The sequence below is a fragment of the Mauremys mutica genome, chromosome 1, assembly GCF_020497125.1.
Source record: "Mauremys mutica isolate MM-2020 ecotype Southern chromosome 1, ASM2049712v1, whole genome shotgun sequence".
Classification (NCBI taxonomy): Eukaryota; Metazoa; Chordata; order Testudines; family Geoemydidae; genus Mauremys; species Mauremys mutica.
Window position 1 is genome coordinate 46,689,184 of NC_059072.1, and position 24,992 is coordinate 46,714,175.

At 44.1% G+C, this 24,992-nt stretch overlaps 1 protein-coding gene across 2 annotated transcripts in view; it reads left to right on the forward strand.

The window, feature by feature from the left end:
- The window catches only part of LOC123378056 (ankyrin repeat domain-containing protein 36C-like), a 166,091-nt gene that overhangs the window by 123,377 nt on the left and 17,722 nt on the right, over positions 1-24,992 (forward strand). For both annotated transcript variants that reach the window (XM_045031530.1, XM_045031534.1), the window contains 3 exons: positions 1,451-1,741; positions 2,769-3,004; positions 8,282-8,528. In XM_045031530.1, coding sequence (XP_044887465.1) covers positions 1,451-1,741; positions 2,769-3,004; positions 8,282-8,528 — 774 coding nt within the window. The remainder of the gene's footprint in view (positions 1-1,450; positions 1,742-2,768; positions 3,005-8,281; positions 8,529-24,992) is intronic.

Sequence of the window (24,992 nt, forward strand, 5' to 3'; positions counted from 1 at the left end):
TCTGTGGATGAGAGTGAATGAGTTGTAAAAGGCGGTGAAGAGCTTGTACATTTCAGCAACCAGGGAGTGGCAGAGTAAAGGTATGTGTGTTAACAGGCCATATTGGGGCATTTCTGAAAGAGAGCAGAGTTAAGGTTGCATGGACAACCTTAACTGCATTTCCTGTTTTTCAGAAGTTTTGAGTTTTGCTCAACTCAGTGTTCTGCATGGGGACAACATGCCCCAAGCAACCTTCATTAATGTAGTTTTTTGCCATTGAATATACTTGGCTTTGTTCCAGACCATCTTCTTGAATCTTATAACATGTTAAGGCTCTGATGTCACCTGCCTTTTAGGGATTCCACCATCATATTTTAGGTCAGCAGGCAATGAGGTGGGCCTGTAGGGAGTGGAACTTATTTCCCCTTAACAGTTGTCTCAGCCCATCCTGCCCTACTGTTAAACACCTGAAAGTGTGTCCTAGAAGTAGCTTTTATTATCCCTATCTGGATTATATTTAGAAACATTTCCACCCTTCCTACGTAGGGCCAAACTTATTACAGTCTGTTCTCCTTATTTTTTATGAGTGTAGCTTTGTTGCTAGTGCACTATATTTTAGAAATTAAGTAACTTTTTTTAATTATGTATTTAGTGCTTTGAGTGCCTTCACATCAGGGCATTTTTATAAATAAAATTAGTAGTATTTGTATGACTTTGTTGCAGTTAAAATGTAAAAATTATATTTGAACATCAAGGAAGGGGATTTTTTTATATATTCCCTTCCATGCAGTTATGTTTATACATTTCAGTACAGTTGGAATAAGAAGGTCTGTTTGATACTGTCTGCATATTTTTACACAGTATTTATTTTCCTATTTTCCTTTTTTATATTAAAAAGGACAAGGAAACCATAAAATATGCAGTAATGACAGAAAAGATTGTTTTTTTCCAATGAGTTTTATTCAGGTTTCAGATCCTACTGAAAGATCTCACATTGTCTTTTAAATTCTTATACTCAAACTACCTTTTGATTTACCATAAGTATATTATTTCTTTGCTAGCATAAAAGGCTTCCTACAATCCAGTTTTACAAGTTTTAAATGGTTGCATAGCATTTTTGATACATAACAAGGCCCTATCTCTTATGCTCCTGTTTACTTTAGAGCATATGAATAGTCCCATACATGGGTAAAATGCTTGTAGGTTTGGGGCCTAAATGATTTTATTTTTTAAAGTATTTCTACAAACTACTGTATATAGGTTGAGAAAGAAAAGGACTTAAGCTGTTCTATGAAAAATAATTTAAAAGGTCTGCTTTTACTAAGTTTAGAATGATTTATATTCATTTTAAATTTAAAATTACAAACTTTTAAAATTATCTTGATTTTTTTTCCACTGACTTCCATTGAATTTAGAGAAATTTTGAACTCCCTGTTTGATAATTGAGTTTAAACTTTTTCAATGTGTACAGACAGATGACCTTTCCAAAAAGCTGGATATAGAGTCAAAAAAATCTATGCAGTTAGAGTCTACAAATCGTGATCTGCGAGAACAGTTGTCTTCCATGAAGATACTGCATAAGAATCATGAAAAGCTGGAGAAGAGCAAATGGCAGCTGGAAGGAGAAGTAGCTCATCTCAAACATCAAGTAGAGACTAATATGATGGACCACAGTCAAATAGAACAGTATAAAAGAGAGATTGAAGAACGAGCTAGACAAGAAATAAGACAAAAACTAGAAGAAGTCAATCTATTTTTGCAGGTTAATTTATTTGCTACTTACTATATGCTGTGTATTGGTACTTTAAACTTTATATTCCATATTCATTTCCAAGTTGAACTTTATATTTTAGGTGCTTTGTTTTCATCATAAAAGCTAAATATATAGTATTTCCATATGTTTCCAGTTTGGTAGTTAGGGAACTAGAGATACAATAGAAGGAAGAAAAAAATACAAAGAAAAGTAAAATTGAGTACAATCCCTTGCAGTAGCACCTGTGGGTCATTCTATCCCAAAGCCTACCCCAGACTTATTTTCCCTCATGACTCATTTTTTACCCTGGAGGGGATGCTAAGCTTGCCTTACTCTTAGAGGGATAGTATCCTATCACACTGACCAAGGTAGCTTTTGTTCTTTCTATTTATTTTGCAGAGCTACACTGATTTTCCCTCCTCCCCTCTTGTTTGGAGTTCAGTTTGTAGATAGAGAAGAACTGAGGGAAGATGAAGGGAATGGATTATTTATATCCTCGGCCAGTAGATTGTTGGGCTCAAAAGATACATGTCTACCACCTCACCTACGCCACCCTTTCCCTTCCCTCCACCCCTCCGGGCTATTATTATTGATGGTTCCATGGTCAGTGACCAGGCATGTTAACCGCTACAGTGTGGTTCTGAACACAGTATGTTGAGAGAACAAAAGTAACCTCCTCTTTTTGACTCCACATTTATTATTTCAATGCAGGAAGTATTATCTACCTGTGTATAGATCACATGGGATTCTGGCTCCAGCAGGGGGATCAGTTTCAATTAGACTATTGTCCTATAAGATTGAAAGTTGTGTAGTGCTAACTTTAATGTAATAGGTCCTTAATAAGGGACAGTTTCTTTCTAAGCCCGAAATCTTTCTATTGCATAGTGACTTCAAATGTCTCCCTGTATGGTTGATGGCACTAAGGAAGAGTAGTTCCCTATCTGAATAAGATAGTGTATTTATACTGAATATGATTAACTGTTGGAAAAAAATTCTTCTTTCTTCCAATTTATTAAAGTTGTATTATTTACTTTAGACGCAGGCAGCCTCCCAAGAGACATTAGAACAAATAAGAATTACTAATAATGCTTCACTGAGAAACCAACTGGAGCACAGAATTAGAGATCTAGAAACTGAACTGGCTAGAATAAAAAACACACAAGAAGACAGTGTCTTTCAAAAACAGTCTACGCAGACAGAACTGGAAAGATACAAAGATCTTTATTTGGAAGAATTAAAAATTAGAAAATCACTAGCAAGTAAACTGGATAGGTAAGTCAAAACCTTTATTTTAAAACAAATGGTAAAATATTATTTTTCCCTTCATTAACTTTCCTCCTAAAATGCCTCACTCCTTGACCTGCTCACCATAATGTGCATCAATCCAAGAGCAGGTATCTGTAGATGCAGTAGACTTTCACAACTAACTGGAAGACTGAGTAACATGTATTATTTTCAATATTTTATAAGTAGCAGAAATATCATTCATTTTTATAGAGTATATTATAAAATTCTTTTGATTTTTAACAGGCATATCTTCTGGCTGGTCTGTAATAATCTCTTGTACTTACAGTAAGCAAGAGAAATTGCAGTTCTTTGAGTAGTGTTCCTATGGGTGCTTCATTTCAGGTGCGTTTGCATCCCACATGTCTTTGATCAAAGATTTTCATCAGCAATGTCCATTTAGCCAGCACATGCGCTGCTGCTATCCTCACGCTCTACACTGAGGCTATATGAGGCTGTGCAGGCAAACTGCCCTCAGTTCTTTCTCAACTGCCTCAGCCTGAGGTGGAGCTTAGCATGTCTACATTGTGCCTGCCTTGGGTTCTTAATGAGTTCATTCTACTGATTTTATTTAGTTGAGTTTATTTGTTAGTAGTACTACAATATTTGGTTACTGGTTATTGAAAGATTGTTTTATTTCCTTTGGGAAAATCCTGTCTATGAGGGGCCTGCCTGGTTCTCTGGGGTTTAAATGTTGCCTCATGTGGACAGAAGCTATCCTGATCAGCAATGGACACTCTAAGTGGGTTCACTGCCTGGGAGAGTTGCATGGTCCACAGAAGTGTAACTTCCAGTTAGCCCTCAAATCCAGTGTACAGAAGAACCGTGACTGTTAATGAAGGAGTGCTTCCTTCTCCCCACTTCAGAACCAAGTCAGGAGAACCCCCGCACCCCGTCCATCAGTCCCTCTAGTGCCCCTTTGACTTTGGTGCTACACTCTGCTGAAAAGGGGAAAGCCTCAGAGACCTCCTCTAAAGATCCTAAAAAGAGAAGCTCTAATTTCCCTCTGAAGAGATCCATCTCGAAAAGCCTCGCTCTTCAACCAGGTCAGCAGCCTCAGAGACTTCATCCTCAAGGTTTGGTACCATAAAGGTGAAGGGCTCCTCCAGTACGAGTCAGGAAAATCCAGCAGCTTGAAGAGTAGAGCTGGCTCTGAGAAGGCTCCAGTACCATCTAGTGGAGATGATCAGAGAAAACAGAAGAATATAGGTACCATCAGACTTAATCCCTCTCCTGGTACCTATGTCAAGCTTTTCAATATCATGTAAGACTAAGCCTCCGTCTGCATCAGCTCTGCCTGTGAATCAGTCAAAACCATCATCACCATTCTGCAGGGACAAGCTTTCCAGTCTGCTGGCGCTGCAACAACATTCAGTGATGCAGCTCCACTCAGTGCTGCAAGACATTAGGTATCCGAAGGACTTATAAGTGATTGCTGAACCAGAATCCCTATTGCTGGCAAGTACCGAGCATCTTTAGGTACCAAGAACCTCCCAATCTCTGGACCTATATATATCCCCAGTACAGTCACTTCCCTTTTTGGTCTGAGCTCCCCCATTAGAGGAGGAAGAGAATGATGATGGAGACTTCTCTTCAGTATCCTCAATCTCTGTTTAGGGTTCTCCTACATACCCATATATAAACGCCCTTTCTCAAAGAGACAGAAGATGTCCTGGGACCTCTAAACTCCTGATGGGAGCAACCCTGGATACCACTCACCCCCCCCTTATGGTCCTCAATGACTATATTGGGATTCCTGGGCAGCTTATTGGCAGCAGTTCTCAAGAGCCCTGATCGGTTCCAAGAGTGTTGTCAAAGGTTCTGTCAGTGGTGGCTGCCTACCTGTGTCATCAGGCGATCACAGTATTCCCATACCTTGACGATTGGTTTCTCAAGGTTTGGTCATACCAAGAAATGTTGTCTGCCAAACAGAACACTTTTTGTTCTTGGACTTGGGTCTTCAATTGAAAGTGGGACAATCCACACTGACTCCTGTTCAGAACATACAATTTATAGGTGTATCCCTGTATTCCTTGGCATCCAGAGCCTTCCTTCAATTGGAGAGATCCACAACACTATCAAACCTTGTCAGAAATATTCAAAGGAAACCCTAGACTTCTGTCAGAAACCGTCTTCAACTTCTAGGTCACATGCACTTTTGTGACAGAACATGCAAGATTGTGCCTTTGCTGTTTCCGGTGGTGGCTCACACCAGTTTACTTACCAAACAGACACAGCCTAGACAAACAGGTGTCAGTTCCTCAACAAGTCAGATGCTCCCTAGACTGGTGGAATGTTCATCACAATGTAGGGGTACAGATCCCCTTCCTCCAACTGACACCAATGGTAACCATAACCCCAGATGCATCTCTGTTAGGATGGAGAAGGGCGCACCTCAGTGCTCTAATGTTACAGTGCAGATGGTCACCCTAAGAATCTACCCCCCATCAACCTGTTGAAGCTCAGAGTGGTCAGAAATGCCTCCCTTCATTTTCTGCCTCTCATCAGACACAGGTCTGTCAAAGTTATAATAGGCAATGTGGCCTGTATGTTATATATCAATCGTCAAGAAGGAGCGAGATCCCCTTCCCTCTGCGCTGAAGCAATAAGGTTATGGAACTGCTGTATAAAACATTGCATAGAATTTCAGTAATGAATGTCACAGCTGACACTCTCACCAAGTGTTTTGCCCAAGACTACAAATGGGGGTTGGAGTCCCAGGTTTTTGTTAGCATATTTCAGACTCCAGGATTTCCAGAAATGGACCTCTTTGCCACAGCTATGAACAAAAAATGCTATCTATTCTATTCAAGGAGGGGCTTAGTTCACAGTTTATTGGGGGACACCTTTCTCCTCACTTGGACAAAGAAACAGTTTTATGTGTTTCCCCAATGTGCCTCATTCTCAAAGTGGTGAACAAAATCAGACAGGACAAGAGCAGAGTTATCTTAATAGCCCCAACACGATCAAGGCAGGCCTGATTTCCAACCTGTTTCGCCAAGTCCTTTGTTCTGTGATAAATCTTCTAATCACTCCTCTCCCAGGGTGCCAGTCAACTGCTGCATTGTAATCTGAGCATTCTCCACCTGAAGGTATGTATGGCTCCTTGATGGTTTGTGGGGTTAGAGTTGGTCTGCGTTGCAGAAGTACGATAGATAAAATGGGAAAGATTCTACCAGAAATACCTTCAAAAAGTGGAGAAGATTTAGTCACTGGTGTGAATTCCAGAATCCTGTCCCCAAATCTGCCTTGTTTCCTCTTGTTCTGGTATACCTGCTACAACTAAAGCAAATGGGACTACCACTTAGTTCTCTCAAGGTTCAATTGGCTGCCTTAACAGCTTTCCATACCATTACTGGGGGGTTCTCACTGTTTGTTCACCCTACAGCCATAAAGTTCATGAAAAGTCTGGGTAATCCCTTTCCACTGGTGAAAATCCCCACCCCACTTTGGGACCTTAATTTGCCTCTTAAAAGTCTCATGAAATCTCCTTTTGAACCGAGGGTGACATGCTCCTTACTGAATTTGTCCACGAAAACAGCCTTCTGAGTGGCTATTACCTCAGCCCGCAGAGTCAGAGAGATGGGGCCTTCGTGGTAGACCCTCCTTTCACAGTATTCTGCAAGGACAAAGTTACCTTATGACCACACACCAGGTTTCTTCCTAAACTGTCTTCTGAGTTTCATGTGAGTCCGGTCATTTACCTGCCAGTGTTCTTTCCCAAACCACATAATTCCAATCTAGAGACTGCCTTCCATACTGAAACTGTCAAGAGGGTGTTATCCTTCTACCTAGACAGGATTAAATCATTTTGTAAATCTCCTAGATTGCTCATTTTGCTTGAAGACAGATCTAAAGGTTCTCAACAAAGTCACAATCTATATCTATAGCTTTACCTAAAAAGTTCCCAGTATCTGAGATCTGCAGAGCTGCTACATGGTCTTTGGTACATACCTTCTCCAGGCACTATGCCTTAGTCAGTGCCTCTAGAGCTGATGTAGCAGTTGGCAATGCAGTTCTTTCCTCTGTGCTTGACTCAATTCTGAAGCTTCCTTCTCCTTATGGGAATACTGCTTGGGAGTTACCTGAAGTGGAGCACCCACAGGGACATTACTTGAAGAAGAAAGAGAGGTTACTCATCCTGTGCATTAGCTGTAATTCTTCCAAGTGTGTCCCTCTTTGGGTGCTCCACTACCCATCCTCCTTCCCCTTTGCTTCAGAGTTTCCTTCTGAGATGGAGCAGTGAAGAAGGAACTGAGGGAAGTTTGCCCATGCAGCCTAATATAGCCTCGCTGCAAGGCATGAGGATATCAGCAGCGCATGCATGGGCCAAATGCACACTGCTCATGAAAATCTCAGATTAAAGATGCGTGGGGTGCACGCACATCTGAAGTGGAGCACCCACAGGAGAACACATCTCAAAGAACTGCAGTTACTGCCCAGGATGAGTAATCTCTTTTTTTCTTACCTTATCAGCCTCAATCCATAGAAAAAAGGCCTAATCTGGTGGTGCGTTTAGGATCAGTTCAGCTCCCATTATAACAGTACTTCTCAGGATTGGAACTACACTGAGAGGCAGGACAGTCCAATTATTAGGGTACTAGCCTAGGATTTGGGAGACCTGGGTTCAGTTCCCAGCTCTGCCAAAGATTTCCTCTGTAATCTTGAGCAAGTTGCTTACTCTCTCTGAGCCTCAGTTCCCCCTTATGTAATATGGAGATAATATTACTTTCCTTTCTCACAAGGTGTTGTGAGATAATATAAATACATTAAAGATTATAGTAATCGGGACTTATAACTATCTAAGATAAATTGTCTTGAGGTCAAATTTTGAGAAGTGCTGAGCATCTCTAACTCCCCTTCATTCCCAAGAGGCATTCAGAATCTTTCAGGATTTGGTTCTTAGAAAATTCCAGAGGGAATTGACAAAAACAACGAGGAGTCCGGTGCCACCTTAAAGACGAACAGATTTATTTGGGCATAAACTTTTGTGGGACTTCATGCATCTGAAGAAGTGGTTTTTTACCCACTAAATCTTATGCCCAAATAAATCTGTTCGTCTTTAAGGTGCCACTGGACTCCTCATTGTTTTTGTGGATACAGACTAACATGGCTACCCCTCTGATAGAGAGAATTGAGCAATTCTTCATTTCTAATATTCTTAATCATTTACAGTTATAGAAATAATAAAAATAGCTTGAAATTTGGATGAAAATGTTTAGTTGTAAAAGTGTGAGTAAAAAACTATATCTATATTTTTCACAGAGCTAATGAAAAGATAGCAGAGGCCAGTGCTAAACTCCTTCAGGAGCGCCACAGGAACAAATCTTTAATTGCTAACAGCATTGTAAATGGAAGTCTTTCTGCAAGTCCAGTCCTGGATACAACTCAGCTTGGCAATCTTGGCAATAATTTAACACTAAATAGAAGTCTTGGTCTTGGAGGAAGTTTCATAAACCCAACTGGAAATGCATTATCTTCAAAAAACAGAGTGGAAGCTTATCTGGCTAAGGTGAGCAATTATAGATATCATTCTAAATTATTTTTATATAATTTAGGTTAAAACCATAGTCTGTCTTAGTTTTATTAATGAGCATTTATTTTAAATGCAAAATATATATCCCAATGCTTGTAACCTAATAGTGTAAAAACCACAATCATTAATCATGAAAATAAATAAATATATAATTTTAGAGGGAAAAGAGAGACTATAGTACTTGCATACGGTGGGCCATATGGGCCTGTTTGCAAATAAGCATGCACACAAGACAGAATATCTGGCAATTAAGATTATTTTCTTCTTGTTGTTAGATGTTAAGAATATTTGTCCTAGGTTGCAGGAAACTCCTAACACAGGTGCATATTATGTATTTACATAGAAAGATCATTTGTATTATGAAAGGGTGCAGATAAAAAGCTCATGGTGTTGTCAAACTTGCTAGCTTTAATTAAAAAGAGATGTACAAAAATTTTGAAGAACAAGTATTAGTTAACAGTATTTTTGCCTTCCTCTGTTAACTTCCTAATGTTTATGCCATATACATGCTTCATAGGGATCCACTCTTTGGCAATTGACTTGGCACATGAATATTGGGACCCGTTAAAAAAGAGTGCTGTACAATGGGGTTGTCTGTATTTAGTATACATCCCATGGTGAGGAATTTATGCCATGCATAGTAAATATTTACTTTTTAATAACTCCTTATCTTAGTCTCTTTGGGCTGTCTCAGGTTGAAGAGTAGTATAATATGGCAAGATAAATGATACCATATATGTACTGTATTATTGCCTGATTTCCTCTTCCACTGGAATATGAATAGTAAATAATAATTAAAAGGTAAATGCAAATTCTACTTTGAGTGTGCATGCATTCCATACATGCAAGATTGGATTGTTTTTCAATAGCAGTGTCTATTGGGGCCATGCCTGCAGCCTGGGAGCCCTTGCAACCACCATAGCTGAGGATAAAAGTGGCAAGGCAGCCTCAACCACCTCTCAATTCCTTCTTACTGCTTGTGGCTACAAAATTGAACCCCGTGGTGTCCACTTTTCTTCATCTACAGAGAGTATTTGGAGCTATTGTTGTCTAGATATTTAGTTGGTAGCTTACATAAGCTTAGTTAATGCTATTGGGGAAAAAAACATTTTTACTTAATATCAGATTTCTTGCAAACACCCCCCCCCAGCCTCTCTGTGTAAGAGCTAGACACTTCTCCCCTCACCCCACATACACAGGCTCAGAATGGCTGAAGACAAGTCTCCAGGATTCAAGATTTGCTCGTCCTGTGAGACAGCAGTGTCCATCAGTGATGGACATTCAGGATGCCTCTTAGGTGTAAAAGAAGGAGACGTAGCTGAGTGATACTTGGTACACAAATATCTCTGAGTACCCTGAAGCTGCATCACCTGGAGACATCTAGGCATGCATCTTCAGATCCTGGCAAGTGACCTGAGAGACCTACTCCATCCAGTCAGTCACACACACTCCAGCAAGTTATGATGTCATCCAAAGCTCATAGAACACTCAGAATACCCATTCCTCTGGCATTGACCTAGGACAGTGACCATAAGGAGCTCTGCTCCTTGCACCAAGGAGCGTACAAATCTTCCTACCCAGTCAGAAGACTCAAGTCCTCACCTGAGGCTCTGACACTCTATTCCCTTCAGGCAGAGCCTCACCCAAGTACATCAAAGCCAGTCACTTCACACAGTAAGCACTTTGTCGCTTCTGATACCACTCAGGCGGCAGACTCCTCTCTGGCACCGGATAGGTCCATACCAATGGCAGCAGCACCAAGAAAACTGGTGATGCATACATCAGTACCATAATGATGGCGCCAGCAGCTTCTACGGCATTGACAAATGCATTGGTACCAACACAGGCCTCTTTGAAATTGAGACATTTCTCAGAGCTGGCTGAGTTAGCTGTGGGACCAATTTTGGAATCTCTGATATTGGACAGGCCAAGAGAAGTGATAAACCAAACAGGGTCCTCTGGTGATCTCTCAGTACCATCCACAGATCAGGCCAGTGTGCTCCATGGATGGAAGAGGCTGAAAAGTTGAGTTCCTCTAAGGAATACAGCAGACCTTCCTCATCTGAATGTGACCCATACCTCCTTTAGAAAACCCAGTGGAACACGGACATACAATCGAGGAAGGAACCCCCTGAGCAGCCCCCACAAGTATTCTGAATTGATAAGGGAACTTCTAAGCTGGTACTCTCCCATCCCATGTGTCCTCCTCCCTCTCAACACTCCTACCAACACTGGCTTTATTGGTCTCCATGCAGTATCAACCCTTACATCAGGAAACCAGCTTCCTCAGTGGTCCTCAGACCAAGACCACCCTTGCCTGCACAGCAGATTGAGCCAGTCCTAGTACCCACTCTCAGACGTCATCAGTTGCTGAAAGGAGAGCAAGACCTCAGTGGAGATGGTCTCTCCTCTGACCACTCACAACCTCTAGCTATGTCCTCCTCACCAGCTGATGAAACGACCAACCCTCCTCCTACATCCTCTTCAGTGTGGTTAAAAGTTTTTCAGGAACTGTTGAGACTAGCAGAAACATTAGATATCCTATTAGAGATAATCCAAGAAAAGCAACATAAGCTATTAGCCCTTTTCCACCCATCATCTTTAGGCAAAATGACTTTACCTATTAATTTAGGGCTTTTGGAACTAACAAAGGTCATCTGGGACACTCTTGCATCCATTCCCCCCACAACTTCCAAGTGCACGAACAGGAGATACCAGGTGCCAGCTAATGGGCACAAATACTTTTTAGAATCCCACCCTCAGTACTGTGATTGTCCAGGCTGTTCATGAGAAATCTAAACAGTCCAAATCCATTCCCAGAAAGAGACAAAGAAATTAGATCTTTTCAGGCAAAAAGATATACTTCTCAGCGAATTGTCAACTAGGAGTTGCCAGTTATCAAGCACTTCTTTCTAAGTATGATGCCCTGTTACAGGACAGGCTCTCCACCTTAACATACAAGCTCCCCCGTGAATACTAGGAAGGTTAAGGTCAACCATGACAGATAGACAGCTCACTGCTAGAACATTGCTCTAAGCAGTGCTTGATGCATCAGATATGGCAGCTAGAACCACAGCTATGGCTGTGTCAATGAGAAAGTCGTCCTGGCTATAGACATCTGGTATCCCTCATGAAGTCTAAGTGACCATACAGGATCTACCCTTCCCAGGTAATGAACTGTTGAACAGTTACACCAATGGGGCATTGCACTTTCTTAAAGATACCGAGGACAACCCTCCAGTCACTGGGGCTTATGTGTTCCAGCTCCCAGAGGTAAACAACAATGTTGTCAGTGATCCTTATATAAATACAGCAGCAATGCTAGTCTCAACAACGCACTTCATAGCCATCAAGGAAGAGGCAATGTTTTCATCAATGACATTCCTTGAGCTCTTCTTTGGCACCCTGCAACAGGGACAGTTGGTCACAAAACATCTCTGAAAGCAATGTCAAGAGCCCAGCTGGACCACCTGTGTATCGACTCCCTTCTATTCATGTTGGCAACCACCTGTTTTATTTCAGAGAAGGTTGGTCTGGGATTACTTCAGACCAGTCGGTCCTCAAGATAGTGAACAAGGTGTATCCCATCCAGTTTCAAGCTGTTACAATCTCCTCCCCACCCTTCCCATTCCTCCTCAGAGATCCCTCTCACAAGACACTTCTAAGACAAGAAATTTAACACTGGGAATAGTGGAGGAAGTTCCTTAAGGATTCAAAGGAAAAGGGCTCTACTCCCACTACTTCTTGATCCCAAAGAAGAAGGGGGCATGGAGACCGCACTTGGATCTTCAACATTTCAGTCTTTTTGTTCAGTGTTTCAAATTCAGGATGGTCACTGTAGCCTGTGTTATCCCCTCTTTGGATCCCATGGACTGGTTCACAGCTACTTTCACATTGTGCTGGGAGTATCACAAAAAATACCTTAATCACCCTTCGGCTTCATCTGACTTCCACATTAATCAGTCCTCTCAACAAGTCACCTACACCATTTAAAAAACTCTAGCTCCCTTCAGCCCTCTGGGACTCAATGGTGAACAAAAACAAATCAACACTAACTCCAGTACAATGCATTGAATTCATGGGGGCAATGTTTAGATTCCAGGTTAGCAAAGACATGCCAACCTCAACAGAGATCAGACATCATATAGCAGTTCCAGGTGCAGTTCATAACACAAGTGAGAACTTGTCTAAAGATTTTGCCACGCTTCACTTTTGTCCACTTGAAGTGTGGTTGAAATCAGTGTATCTGCTCAATGCAGCATGGACAAGAAGGGGGGCCCCACAGAAGTCCTGTGATAATTCGATTGGTGGGCACAACCAAAATAAATATGTTGGAAAGTTCCATTTTCCACATCCCTTCCATCAAAGATTAGTCATGGACATCTCCACATAAGGGTGGGGAGCACACCTAAATCAACTGCAGATTCAACAGAAATGGTCAGCTCCTGAATCCTCCCTCCACGTTGCTATGCTAGAACTCAGAGCAATTTGTTTGGCATGCAAGGCCCTTTCTGCCTCTCTTTCAGGGCCTTTCAATTGCTTACCAACAACACCATTGCAAAGTGTTACATCAACAGGCAAGGAGAAGCCAGGTCATCCCCTCTGTGCCAGGAATTCATACTTGTATGGATTTGGAGCATTCAGCATCACGTCATCCAACTAACTGTTCATCTTCTGGGGCATCAGAACATGCTGGTAGTCTGCCTCAGCAGAGGACTCTTGGAGATTTGTGAGTGGTCCCTCAAGTGTCCCTAGGCTATCTTGCACAGATGAGAGTCTCTGACAGTAGACCTATTTGCTATATGCCACAACAACAAATATCCAAGATTTTGCTCCAGAGAAGGCAGGAGTCTGGGATCCTCACAGATACCTTCCTCATTCTTTGGACACCAGAGGTGATGTATGCTTTTCCACCGATACACATGATCCCCAGCGTGCTAGGAAGCTGAGATAAAACTATTACTGTGATAACCCAACTTAATCCAGGCAGTTGTTTTATTTGGACCTGATTGAACTGTCTGTTCAGAAGCCAATCACCTAACTGGTTTTAACCAACCTATTGTCTCAGAACAATACCCAGGTCCTCCATCCAGACCCATAGTCCCTTCACCTGGCAGTTTGGAGTCTGGTTGACTGACACCTACAGAGAGGAGCTGTTTTTGCAGAAATCCTACTCATCTTGCTTCAGAAACATAAAGCCTTCAGCAAGGAAAATTTACTAGTCCAAATGAAAACGTTTGTTTGTTTGGGCTGAACAAAATCACTGCTCACCTCTAAGGACAACAGTTCCAATAATTGATTATTTGGTCTTGTTAAAGCAGTCAGGACTATCCCTGCGCTTAATTGGAGTCCAGTTGGCTGCAATCTCAGCAAATTGTCCCCCAATACAAAGTTACATGATATTTTGTCACTCCACTGTGGAAACATTTCTGAAAGGACTGATCCAAGCTTTTCCACCAGTCCCTGTCCCTTGCGATCTGATTGCAGTGTCTGGTTTTAATGGGTTTCTCCTTCAAACCCATGATTACTTGCTCCTTCCATCACATCTCAGTGAAGATGTGGTCTTTCCGGTGCCCATGCCCCTGTCCAGAAGGATATGGGTGTCATGGAGTCCCCGGGCGATGCTCTGGAACTGCTCCCCACAAAGCTGGTCAGGACTTTGGGGAGCCTCCTCTCCCTTGGAGCAGACTGTTTTCAGGGCAAGAAGCTCACATGGCTTCACCTTCCTGGGTCTGACCTTGGAGCATTCAGCATATGCCCCTCCGTGCGCTTCCCACAGCAAGTCCGCCCAGGTGGGGTCCTGGGGAAGCCAAAGTGTCCTGCATGCACCCCCACTTTGCAGTCAGACGTGACTCTTAGCCAGCCAGTAAAACAGAAGTTTATTAGATGACAGGAACACGGTCTAAAACAGAGCTTGTAGGTACAGAGAACGGGACCCCTTAGCCGGGTCCATTCTGGAGCAGACAACCCTGTCTGCCCTCACTTCCCATCCCCAGCCAGCTCCAAACTGAAACCCCCTCCAGCCCCTCCTTTCTGGCCTTTGTCTCTTTCCCGGGCCAGAAGGTCACCTGATCTCTTTGTTCACCTTTAGCGATCCCTTTGCAGGGGGGAAGGGCCCCGGCTATTTGTTGCCAGGAGACAGAGTGTCAGCCATTTATGCACGCTGGAAACTGAGGCACCCACACAGTATTCAGAGGAAACATTAAGAACAGTCCCACTTCGTCACAATGGGTGATTCAGGCCTTTATAGCAGGCCCTCTTTATACCATCATTCACAAGGACAAAGTCACTCTTAGGCCTCATCTGAAGTTCCTGCCTAAGGTAGTCTTAGACTTCCACATTAATGAGTCTCTTTATCTGCCAGTCTTTTTCCCCAAACCTCATTCTTCACCTGCTGAAGCAAACTTTTACACACTGGATGTAGTTAGAGCAGTCTTTTTTATCTGGACAGGACTAGATTGATTGATTGATTAGAGCTTCACTGAGACTGTTTGGTGCTTTTGTAGAACAGATGAGGAGACAACAAATATCCTTGCAGAGATTGTCTAAATGGATTTTGAACAATATATATACTTGGTATGTATTATTAAAGAATGGGATTACCCCAGACATATCTGGTCTCATGTGATTTGAGTCCACCGGGCCTACACTGCCTCTTTTAACGGTCCCATTGACTGAGATATATAGAGGAGCTATATGGAGTTCAGCCCATACTTTTACCACTCAGGCCTCTAGATCAGATGCAAGCTTTGGTCAGGTGATTCTTCAATCAGTACTTAAATAGGATTCCTTTACATACATCTGGGCACAGGATACTGCTTGCTTATCACTAGGACTGTCAAGCGATTAAAAAAACTAATCACGATTAATCGTGTGATTAATTGCACTGTTAATAATAGAATACCATTTATTTAAATATTTTTGGATGCTTTCTACATTTTCAAATATATTGATTTCAGTTACAACACAGAGTACAAAGTGTACAGCGCTCACTTTATATTTATTTTTGATTACGAATATTTGCACTGTAAAAATCAAAAGAAGTAGTATTTTTCAATCACCTAATACAAATCTGTAGTGTAATCTCTTTATCATGAAAGTTGAACTTACACATATAGAATTATGTAGCAAAAAAACCTGCATTCAAAAATAAAACAATATAAAACTTCAGAGGCTACAAGTCAACTCAGGCTCTAAAGTTTTACATTGTTTTGTTTTTGAGTGCAGTTATGAAGCAAAAAAATCTACATTTGTAAGTTGTCCTGATGATAGAGATTGCACTACAGTACTTGTATGAGCTGAACTGAAAAATACTATTTCTTTTATTTATCATTTTTACAGTGCAAATATTTGTCCTCAAAAATGATCATATAAAATGAGCACTGTACAGTTTGTATTCTGTGTTAGTAATTGAAAACAATATATTTGAAAATGTAGAAAAACATCCACAAATATTTAATAAATTTCAAGTGACATTCTATAGTGTAATACTGTGATAAAAACTGTGATTAATCGCGATTAATTTTTTTGAGTTAATCGCATGAGTTAACTGCAATTAGCACCAACAGTGAAATCTGTGTGGACAGTCACTCAAAAAAGAAAGGTTATTTAACTTTACAGTCAGTAAGTGAGGTTCTTCAAGATGTATTGTCCACACAGATTCCACAACCTGCCCTCTGTCCTTGCTAATTCAAAGTCCTGTCACATGGGATTCTTTATCAGGGAAGAAACTGAGGCCATCTCATCCTTTATATCCTTGGCTACGGTAGTTTTGAGAGCTCCCAGGACTCAGGCACAGCCCCAATGGATATTGATATTTAAAAATCATCTGATATTGTGCACATGGGGCACATGCATGTTCAAGGTGGAATTTATGCAAACAACACATCACAAAAAACCACAATTACAGTAAGGTAAGTAACTTCTCTTTCTTCGTTAAGTGCTTGCTCATGTCCATTCCTTATTAGGTGTGTGCGCTCGCCACATGCACCAGTGCCAGAAGTTTTTCCCTCAGCAGTATCCGTAAGGGACCGGCTCTGGCACCCTCTGGAGTGGTGCCCACATGGCACGGTATAAGGGGCACTGCCGGCTGCTCCCACCCTCAGTTCCTTCTTGACGCCAGTGACAGTGCTGGAATATCTGCTGCTTCAGCTAGCGTTGTTTCATGTGAACTTCTTGCAAACTTTGAAAAACTGTAATATAGTTGTATATAGTTAGTAGTTTCTTAGTTACCCTTAGTAGTACTCAAACTCTTCATTAGTCCCAAATGGGAGTCAGCTGGGGGATGGGGCATACCCCTGTCCCCAGGCTTTAAGCCCTGCGATTGCTGCAAAGGGCCTATGCCCACCAGCAATCCACATACCAGCTGCCTAAGGTGCTTAAGCGAGGAGCACATAAGTGACAAGTGCCGTATCTGCAAGTCCTTTAAACCTAGGATGAAGAAGGAGCGCAATATCTGTCTGAAAATGCTCCTAATGGAGTTGGCACTTACTCTGACACTGGAGCAGCAGTCTGACTCTGCACCAAGCACCGCAGACTCTGCGCAGTGCTCCACTGGCACCGTCTACGAGCCAGCACCAATCCCCCTCCACGGCTCCAGTCAAGAAGCTGAAAAAGACTGGAAGGGGAATTGTTAGGGATTGGTCCTGCTTTGAGCCGGGAGTTGGACTAGATGACCTCGTGAGGTCCTTTCCAACCCTGATATTCTATGATCTTCTACCTCCCGTAAGGGAAAGGAGAGAGCTGGAGGTGAGCCATGACCCGTGCTGGGCAGCTCAGTTGGGGCCCAGCTCAAGTCAAGCAATGCAGCCCATCCCATACTTCACCTGCAACTCCAGATAGTGGAGCAACCCCAAAACAAAGAGCACACAAACAAAAGCCAAGGTTCCTTCCCCACTCTGGACTTTAGAGTACAGATATGAGGACCTGCATGTGAACTCCTAAACTAAATTACCAGCTTAGATCTAGTTTTGCTGCCACTACTCCCAAATACTTGCTCCCTTCCCTGGATAGTCTTGAGAGATTTCTTGACCAAGTTCCTGGTGAACACCGATCCAACCCCGTGGATCTTAACACAAGGAGAATTTAACCATCCCCCCTCCTTTCCCCCACCAATTCCTGGTGAGTCCAGATCCAATCCCCTTGGATCTTAAAACAAGGAAAAATCAATAAGATTCTTAAAAAGATGGCTTTTAATTAAAGAAAGAAAGGTAAAAATCAAGTCTGTAAAATTAGGATGGAAAATAACTTTACAGGGTAATCAGATTCATAGAGCCCAGAGGAACCCCCTCTAGCCTTAGGTTCAAAGTTACAGCAAACAAAGGTAAATCCTCTTAGCAAAAGGGAACATTTACAAGTTGAGAAGACAAAGATAAAACTAACACGCCTTGCCTGGCTTTGAAATATGAGAGACTTGTTCAGAAAGATTTGGAGAGCATGGATTGATGTCCTGTCCCTCTTAGTCCCAAGAGCGAACAACCCCAAAACAAAGAGCACACAAACAAAAGCCTTCCCCCCACCAAGATTTGAAAGTATCTTGTCTCCTTATTGGTTCTTTGGGTCAGGTGTCAGCCAGGTTACCTGAGCTTCTTAACCCTTTACAGGCAAAAGGATTTTGGTGTCTCTGGCCAGGAGGGATTTAATAGTATTGTACACAGGAGGGCTGTTCCCTTTCCTTCAACGCCTGACGCCCTTCAAGCAGCTCAGGAGATCCTGACGCTCCAGGTGCTGCCCACACCGGCTCCAGCGGTACCCCGGTCTCAGGGAAAACCCATGCTGGGACCTATGCAGGTGTCCCCACCTCAGCGGCACATCCCGCCATCGCTCGCCCACCAGAAGCCATCACACCTCAAGACTAGAGAGGCAGGCTCAGCAGAGCCGTCTTTGGTCTTCACACAGGGGGCACCAATCAAGGGACTCAAGGTGTATCTTGCCGGTAGATTGGCGCAGACCCTCTGAGGCACGCGCCACCCGGCAAGAACTCCCAGACCGGCCCCGACTGTCTCCAAGGGCCCGGTACCAATCACGGGACTGACTGGCGATCAGAGATTGCCATTCACTGGGCCATCATTGCCCATCTCCTAGCAGTAGGTCGTCCTACTCAAGAAGAGCCTCCCAGCAATCGGCCTGTATTAGCTCCCGGTCCTGTTCGACATCCCAGTACAGGTTGAGTAGCGTGAGGTGTGGATCGCCAGGTCTCCGATGCAGATCCACCGAACACTATCAGTCCCCGAGATCCCGACCAAGACACCTGTCTTGTTCGGACAGGTTGCCTTTGGGACACAGTGACCGGCACCAGTCGGACAACAGCCACTGCTCCACCCAATCCTGGTCGCCTGGTACCGACCGCTCCATTTAAACCTCCAGCATGAAGCGAGGTTCCCTGACCACGGGTCAAGCCCCAGTACCTGCAGTGCTGCCTACATCATCAGCACCGAAACCTGTCTCATGGCCCCAGATGCAGTGGCCAGTGCCATTGTACCTGTGGAACCCTTGGGGGTTCACCCAACCCTCCCTGGTGTTGGGAGCCTCGGAGAGACCAGCGGCCTCAGTATCCCATCCCCCTCCGGCACTTGAGACTTTGGGGGGTAAGACCCCACAGATCCAGGAGGACCCAGGGGAACAAGCTACTGGACCACCAGTGGAAGTAGAGGTCCCTGCGGCACTGGTGTTGTCCTTATTGTCGCCAGACGAGGCTATCACGGGGCCCCCTCATCCAGTTCCTCAAGATGACACCAAAGTGCACCACGAACTTTTGAAAATGGTCACATCCATCCTGGGGCTTCAGGCAGAGGAACTGGAAGAACCCTCGGACTCCCTGTTTGATGTCCTCAGCTCCTCAGTTCCTGCCAGGGTGGCAATACCCTTTCACTAAAATCACTAGTGCCCTGTGGTAAACCCCCTCTTCCCTGGCCCCTATCTCTAAGAGGACTGAACGCAAGTACTTTGTGCCAACAAGGGGCATGAGTACTTCTTCTCCTACTCAGCCCCCAATTCCCTTGTGGTAGAGGCAGTTAACCACAAAGAGAGGCAAAGAGAAGCAAAGATAGCCCAGGGCCACCCCCAAAAATAAAGACCTAGAGAACTGGATCTCTTTGGGCGTAAGATTTATTCATCTTCCAGCCTTCAGCTGAGAGTGGCCAACCACCAAGCCCTCCTGGGATGATGTGACTTTAATATGTGGCAAGCCATGGCCAAGTTCGAAGGGTCGCTTCCCGAGGCTTCCAAGAAGGAGTTCCAAGCAATCCTCGGTGACGTCGGATACCGCTGATGCCTGCACCATGGCTTCCACTATCTCCATGCGGCAAGCCTCCTGGCTGCTCCTCTCTGGGTTGCCCTCTGAGTCTCAGCAGTCAACGAAGGACTTGCCCAAGGACTCCCACACCACCCTGAAAACCCTGGGTCTTTATGTCCCAACCCCGGCACGTAAGTGGTTCAAACCACAGCAGCCTCTGGGCCAGGAGAGCCAACCTCAGCAGGACCAGCCCCACAAATGTGCCAAGGGCTACAAGCACCATCTGAGCCACCCACCTTCACCCTCTGATCAGTCGGGCTCGACCCATGCCAAGCAAGAGGCCAAACATTTTGAGGGTGTGCCCAAGGGCAACCTACCAGACTATTCCCCGGATCCATCTGTCCCAGTGTTCTCCAATCGCCTTTCCCTTTTCCTCCCTGCTTGGACCAACCACTATAACCTTGGACTGACGGGTGGTCAGCACGGTGGAGCAGGATTATCCCTCCAGTTCCTTTCTCCCCCCGCTTCCCACCTGCCTTCCCCATCCCTTTTCAGGGACTCTCCTCACGAGAGTCTCCTCACACAGGAGGTAAAAGGGTTGCTACAGCTGGAAGAAGTTCCTTTTGAATACAGGAACAAGGGGTTCTAGTCCTGGTACTTTTTAATCCCAAAGGCCAAGGGCAGTCTACAGTTCATCCTGGACCAGCGAGACCTCAACAAGTACCTAAAGAAGTTAAAGTTCCACATGGTTTCCCTGGCTTCTATTACCCCTCCTTGGATCCAGGAGACTGGCATGCCACCCTCAACTTGAAGGACGCATACTTCCATATAGCGATCTTTCAAGGACACATACGCTTCCTCTGGTTTACAGTGGGGCCCACCACTACCAGTTTGCAGTCCTACCGTTTGGCCTGGCGACAGCACCGAGTGTGTTTACCAAATGCATATCAGTGGTAGCAACTTACCTCAGGCACCGGGGTATCCGGATCTTCCTGTAGCTTGACGACTGGCTCGTCAAGGGAAGCTCCAGGTCTCAAGTCCAAAGGGATGTCATGGTGCTTCAAGCCATGTGCCACCATTCCCCAGGCGATACTTACCTCGCTGCAATGGTGGACCGACCGTGAGGCAGTCCTGGAGGGGGTTCCATTCAACACCCCCTTCACTCCATCGAGTTGCTGTCAGACGCCTTGGAGGTTGGCTGGGGTGCGCACCTTGGCTACCTCCAGACACAGGGGATGTAGTCCCCGAAGGAGGCAAGGTTGCATGTCAAAGAGCTCCAAGCAGTCCAGCTGGCAGAGTCTTCCTGCCCCACCTGTCGGGCAAGGTGGTACAAGTCCTGACGGACAACACGGCCTCGATATTCTACATCAACAGGCAAGGGGGAGCGCGCTCATCGGCTCTCTGTCAAAAGGCACCCCATCTATGGGACTTTTACATCAGCCATGAAATCCACCTAGAAGCTTGTCACCTTCACAGTGTCAAGAATATGCTGGTGGACTAGCTCAGCAGGGACTTCTCCTCTCACCATGAGGGGTCGCTCCATCCAGAGATACCTTTAGAAGATCATGCAGGCTGAGGAACTCCCCAAGTGGACCTGTTCACTACCAGACAGAACAGAAAATGCCCCCGGTTTTGTTCTCGGCAAGGTCTGAGCAAGAGCTCCCTCTCCAATGCCTTCCGCCCGTTGTGGTCAGGGAGCCTGCTGTATGCATTCCCTCCACTCATCAGCAGGATCCTGGCAAAGATCAAGAGAGACAAAGTGCAGGTTGTCGTGATCATCCCAGCATGGCCTCGCCAGCATTGGTTCGGCATGCTCATGAACTTGTCAGCAGCCCCACCCTGACCCCTGCCCAACCGCCTGGACCTGCTGTCACAGGACCATGCTCGGCTCCTACACCCCAACCTCAAGTCCCTCCATCTCTTGGCATGGATGCTGTGTGGCGGAACCCAGAGGAACGGACCTGTTCGGAAATAGTCCAACAGGTCCTTCTGGGGAGTAGGAAGCCCTCAACCAGACCGACTTACCTGGCCAAGTGGAGGAGGTTTTCCCACTGGGCATCCAAACGTGGCATCTCTCCCTCGTATTCTTCCATACAGGCTGTCCTGGACTACCTGCTCCATTTGAGGAACCAGGGCCTGGCACACTTTTCCATTAGAGTGTATCTCGGGGCCTCTCTGCTTTTCACCCACTGATCCAAAGACAGACAGTGTTTTCCCATGTCATGATGGTCTGATTTTTTAGAGGGTTCGAGGGGCTCTTCCCACAGATGTGGGCTCCTGTCCCGCGGTGGAATCTTAACTTGGTCCTCTCTAGGCTCACTGGCATGCCCTTTGAGCCGCTGGGCTCTTGCTCCTTTTCCGACCTGTCATGGAAGATCGCATTCCTAGTGATGTCGGTGAGATGGGTCTCTGAAATTAAAGCCTTGACTTCAGAAGACAAGGCTCATCTGCAGCCCCACCAGGCCTTCCTGACGCAGGTGGTATCCATATGAACCAGGACATCTTCCTCCTGGTGTTCTGTCCCAAACTACACAAGACCAGTGAAGAGAGGTGTCTTCACATGCTGGACGTCTGAAGGGCCTTGGCTTTTTATTTAGAATGTACCAAGCCTTTCCGTAAATCAACTCTGCTCTTCATCACTACAGTGGATAGAATGAAAGGTCTTCCCATGTCCTCCCAAAGGATTTCCAGTTGGATTACCTCGTCCATAAGGACCTGCTATGACCTGGTGGGGGTTCCGCCACCACCGATTGTCAGAGCCCACTTGACGAGAGCACAGGCATCTTCGGTGGCCTTCCTATCCAGGACATCTGTAGAACTGCAACATGTTCCTCTGTCCACATGTTCACAGCTTCTTATGCCATCACTCAGCAGGCCAGAGATGATGCTGGATTTGGCAGAGCTATGTTGCAATCGACATGTCCATGAACTCCTACCCACCTCCTGGGGTACTGCTTTAGAGTCACCTAATATGGAATGGACATGAGCAAGCACTTGAGGAAGAAAAGACAGTTACCTTTTCTCTAACTGGTGTTCTTCGAGATGTGTTCCTTGTGTCCATTCCACATCCCGCCATCTTTCCCCACTGTTAGATTTCTGGCAAGAAAGAACTGAGTGTGCGGGGAGCCGGCGGTGCCCCTTATACCATACCATGCATGCCATGCGGGTGCCACTCCAGAGGCCACCAGAGCCGGTCCCCTACGGATAGTGCTGAGGGAAAAACTTCTGGCACTGGTGGTAAGCATGTGGTAAGCACACACACCTAATATGGAATGGACATGAGCAACACATCTCGAAGAACACCAGTTATGGAAAAGTTAGCTGTCTTTTCTTCATTAAATGGGTTCACAAATTTCTTGAACTGCTCAGCATTTACCCTAACAGGAATCACATGTTCAATGCATGATCTTCACTCTTATGAAGAATGCATTGGCCTCCTACTTTGAGGCTCAGGAACCACCAAACTATATTTAGATCACTTGAGTACGTGATTCTTCACAAATACCTCTCAGTTCCCTTCTGTGAATAAGACTTTTCTTTCAGCTCAGTCTTACTTTCTTCGTGCTCTCCCCCTCCCCCATTCACTCCACCATTGGTAGGAGCTGAGAAATATTTTTTTTCACTTCAGTGACAAGTTTTTCATTTTAGTTCTACAGTAGAATCCATTTAATCAGCATCCTGTTAAAAATGTGTCTGCTTACTTGAACCTGAGAAAATGGCTTCAGGACAAACCAATATGAATTAATGAATAGAAGTGGCAAATCTAAAGAAGACAATGTTCTCTTGATAATTACCAGCATATATTTAGGGCAGAATAGGGGACATGTTGACTATTGAAGAACTAACCCACGGCAGAAAAGGCAAGCAGCAGGGAATAGGCAAGATCCAGAAAGAAGGAAGTAAGAAAGGGGATGTAAACAGGATTTAGGAAGGCAAAGATTAGAAGTAGGAGACACAAAAGTTGAAGGGCAAAGGGGAGGAAGCAGCCGAACAAGGAAGAATAGGAGTTGGGATAGGAATAGAGTGGAGGGAATGAAGAGCAGCAGGGAGAGAATGGAACAGAGAAAATAACAGGAAGAACAAGGGGAAGGGAGGAATCAGTTCTATCGAGATAAAAGAGAGAACGCTGTTGCAGTTTAAACAAAAAGGGATAAGAGTTGTGTTTTTTTAAAGAAGCAGAAAAAGAGAGACAGAGAAGGGAAAGAAAGTGGAAATGGAAGTAGAGAAAATCAGAATAAAGAAATGTAAGCAGGAAAAGAAGACACAGGCAACTTTTAGGTTAGTGATTTTTTTTATGTCTTACTAGATTTTGTAGTGTGTGTGTGTGTATATATAAGTTACAGAAAAGGGGAGCACTAGGGATATACCTCTACACCGCTCTTGACAGTGCATACATGTGAATGTGTGCTCAGAATATACCTACTTTCTTTCTTGCCTTGACCTGCGTGAGGACATTAATTCCTTGTCCTACCTCCTGGTGCATCACATCACCACCAGATAATGCAATCTCAAAGCAGCAGATGAGGAGATCTTTGACAACAGACACCAGAATTGGTGAGCTTCTCATTGCTGGTTTACTTTAATCTCTCCTTACCTTAAGGGTTTTTATAATAGTGTATTTAAATGCTTTGGTCATAACTTATTTTAAAAGAATTAAATGAAATGAATTATAGGAATTAACTAACTCATTACTGCCTGAAATGAGGCCATGTGACAAATCAATAATAAGTTTCTATTATTTTCCCTTTTAGTGGGTACTGAGATCTGAGAACACTGTTAACAGTAGGAAGTTAATAAGCTCAACAGACATAATAATTTATCCGCCAAGAATTGTCTTGACAGATCTCCATTCTTGGGCTACAAGCCCCAAAATCATCAAGAATACAAGAATAGCAATTCACTGATCTGTTTGTTACTATATATTGGGGCCCCAAGACTGCTTCCACTATAGTCAGTAGTTTTCAAAATGATCACTTGCTTCAGTTGTACTGCAGTATGGTTAATTATATCAGGTCAGTTTGTAGATTAGCTGTAGTTTCAAAACCTTAGTTTTTAAAACCTTAAGTAGTGTTAATACTGTTTTAAATTGGTTAGTTCTAATCAGTTTCCTGATTTAAAGTTGACTAATCTCATATCAGATCCAGATAAAATATCTACCATTAAACAGTATGTGCCATGTGGTAATAAAGTTTCTGTAAAGGACCAGC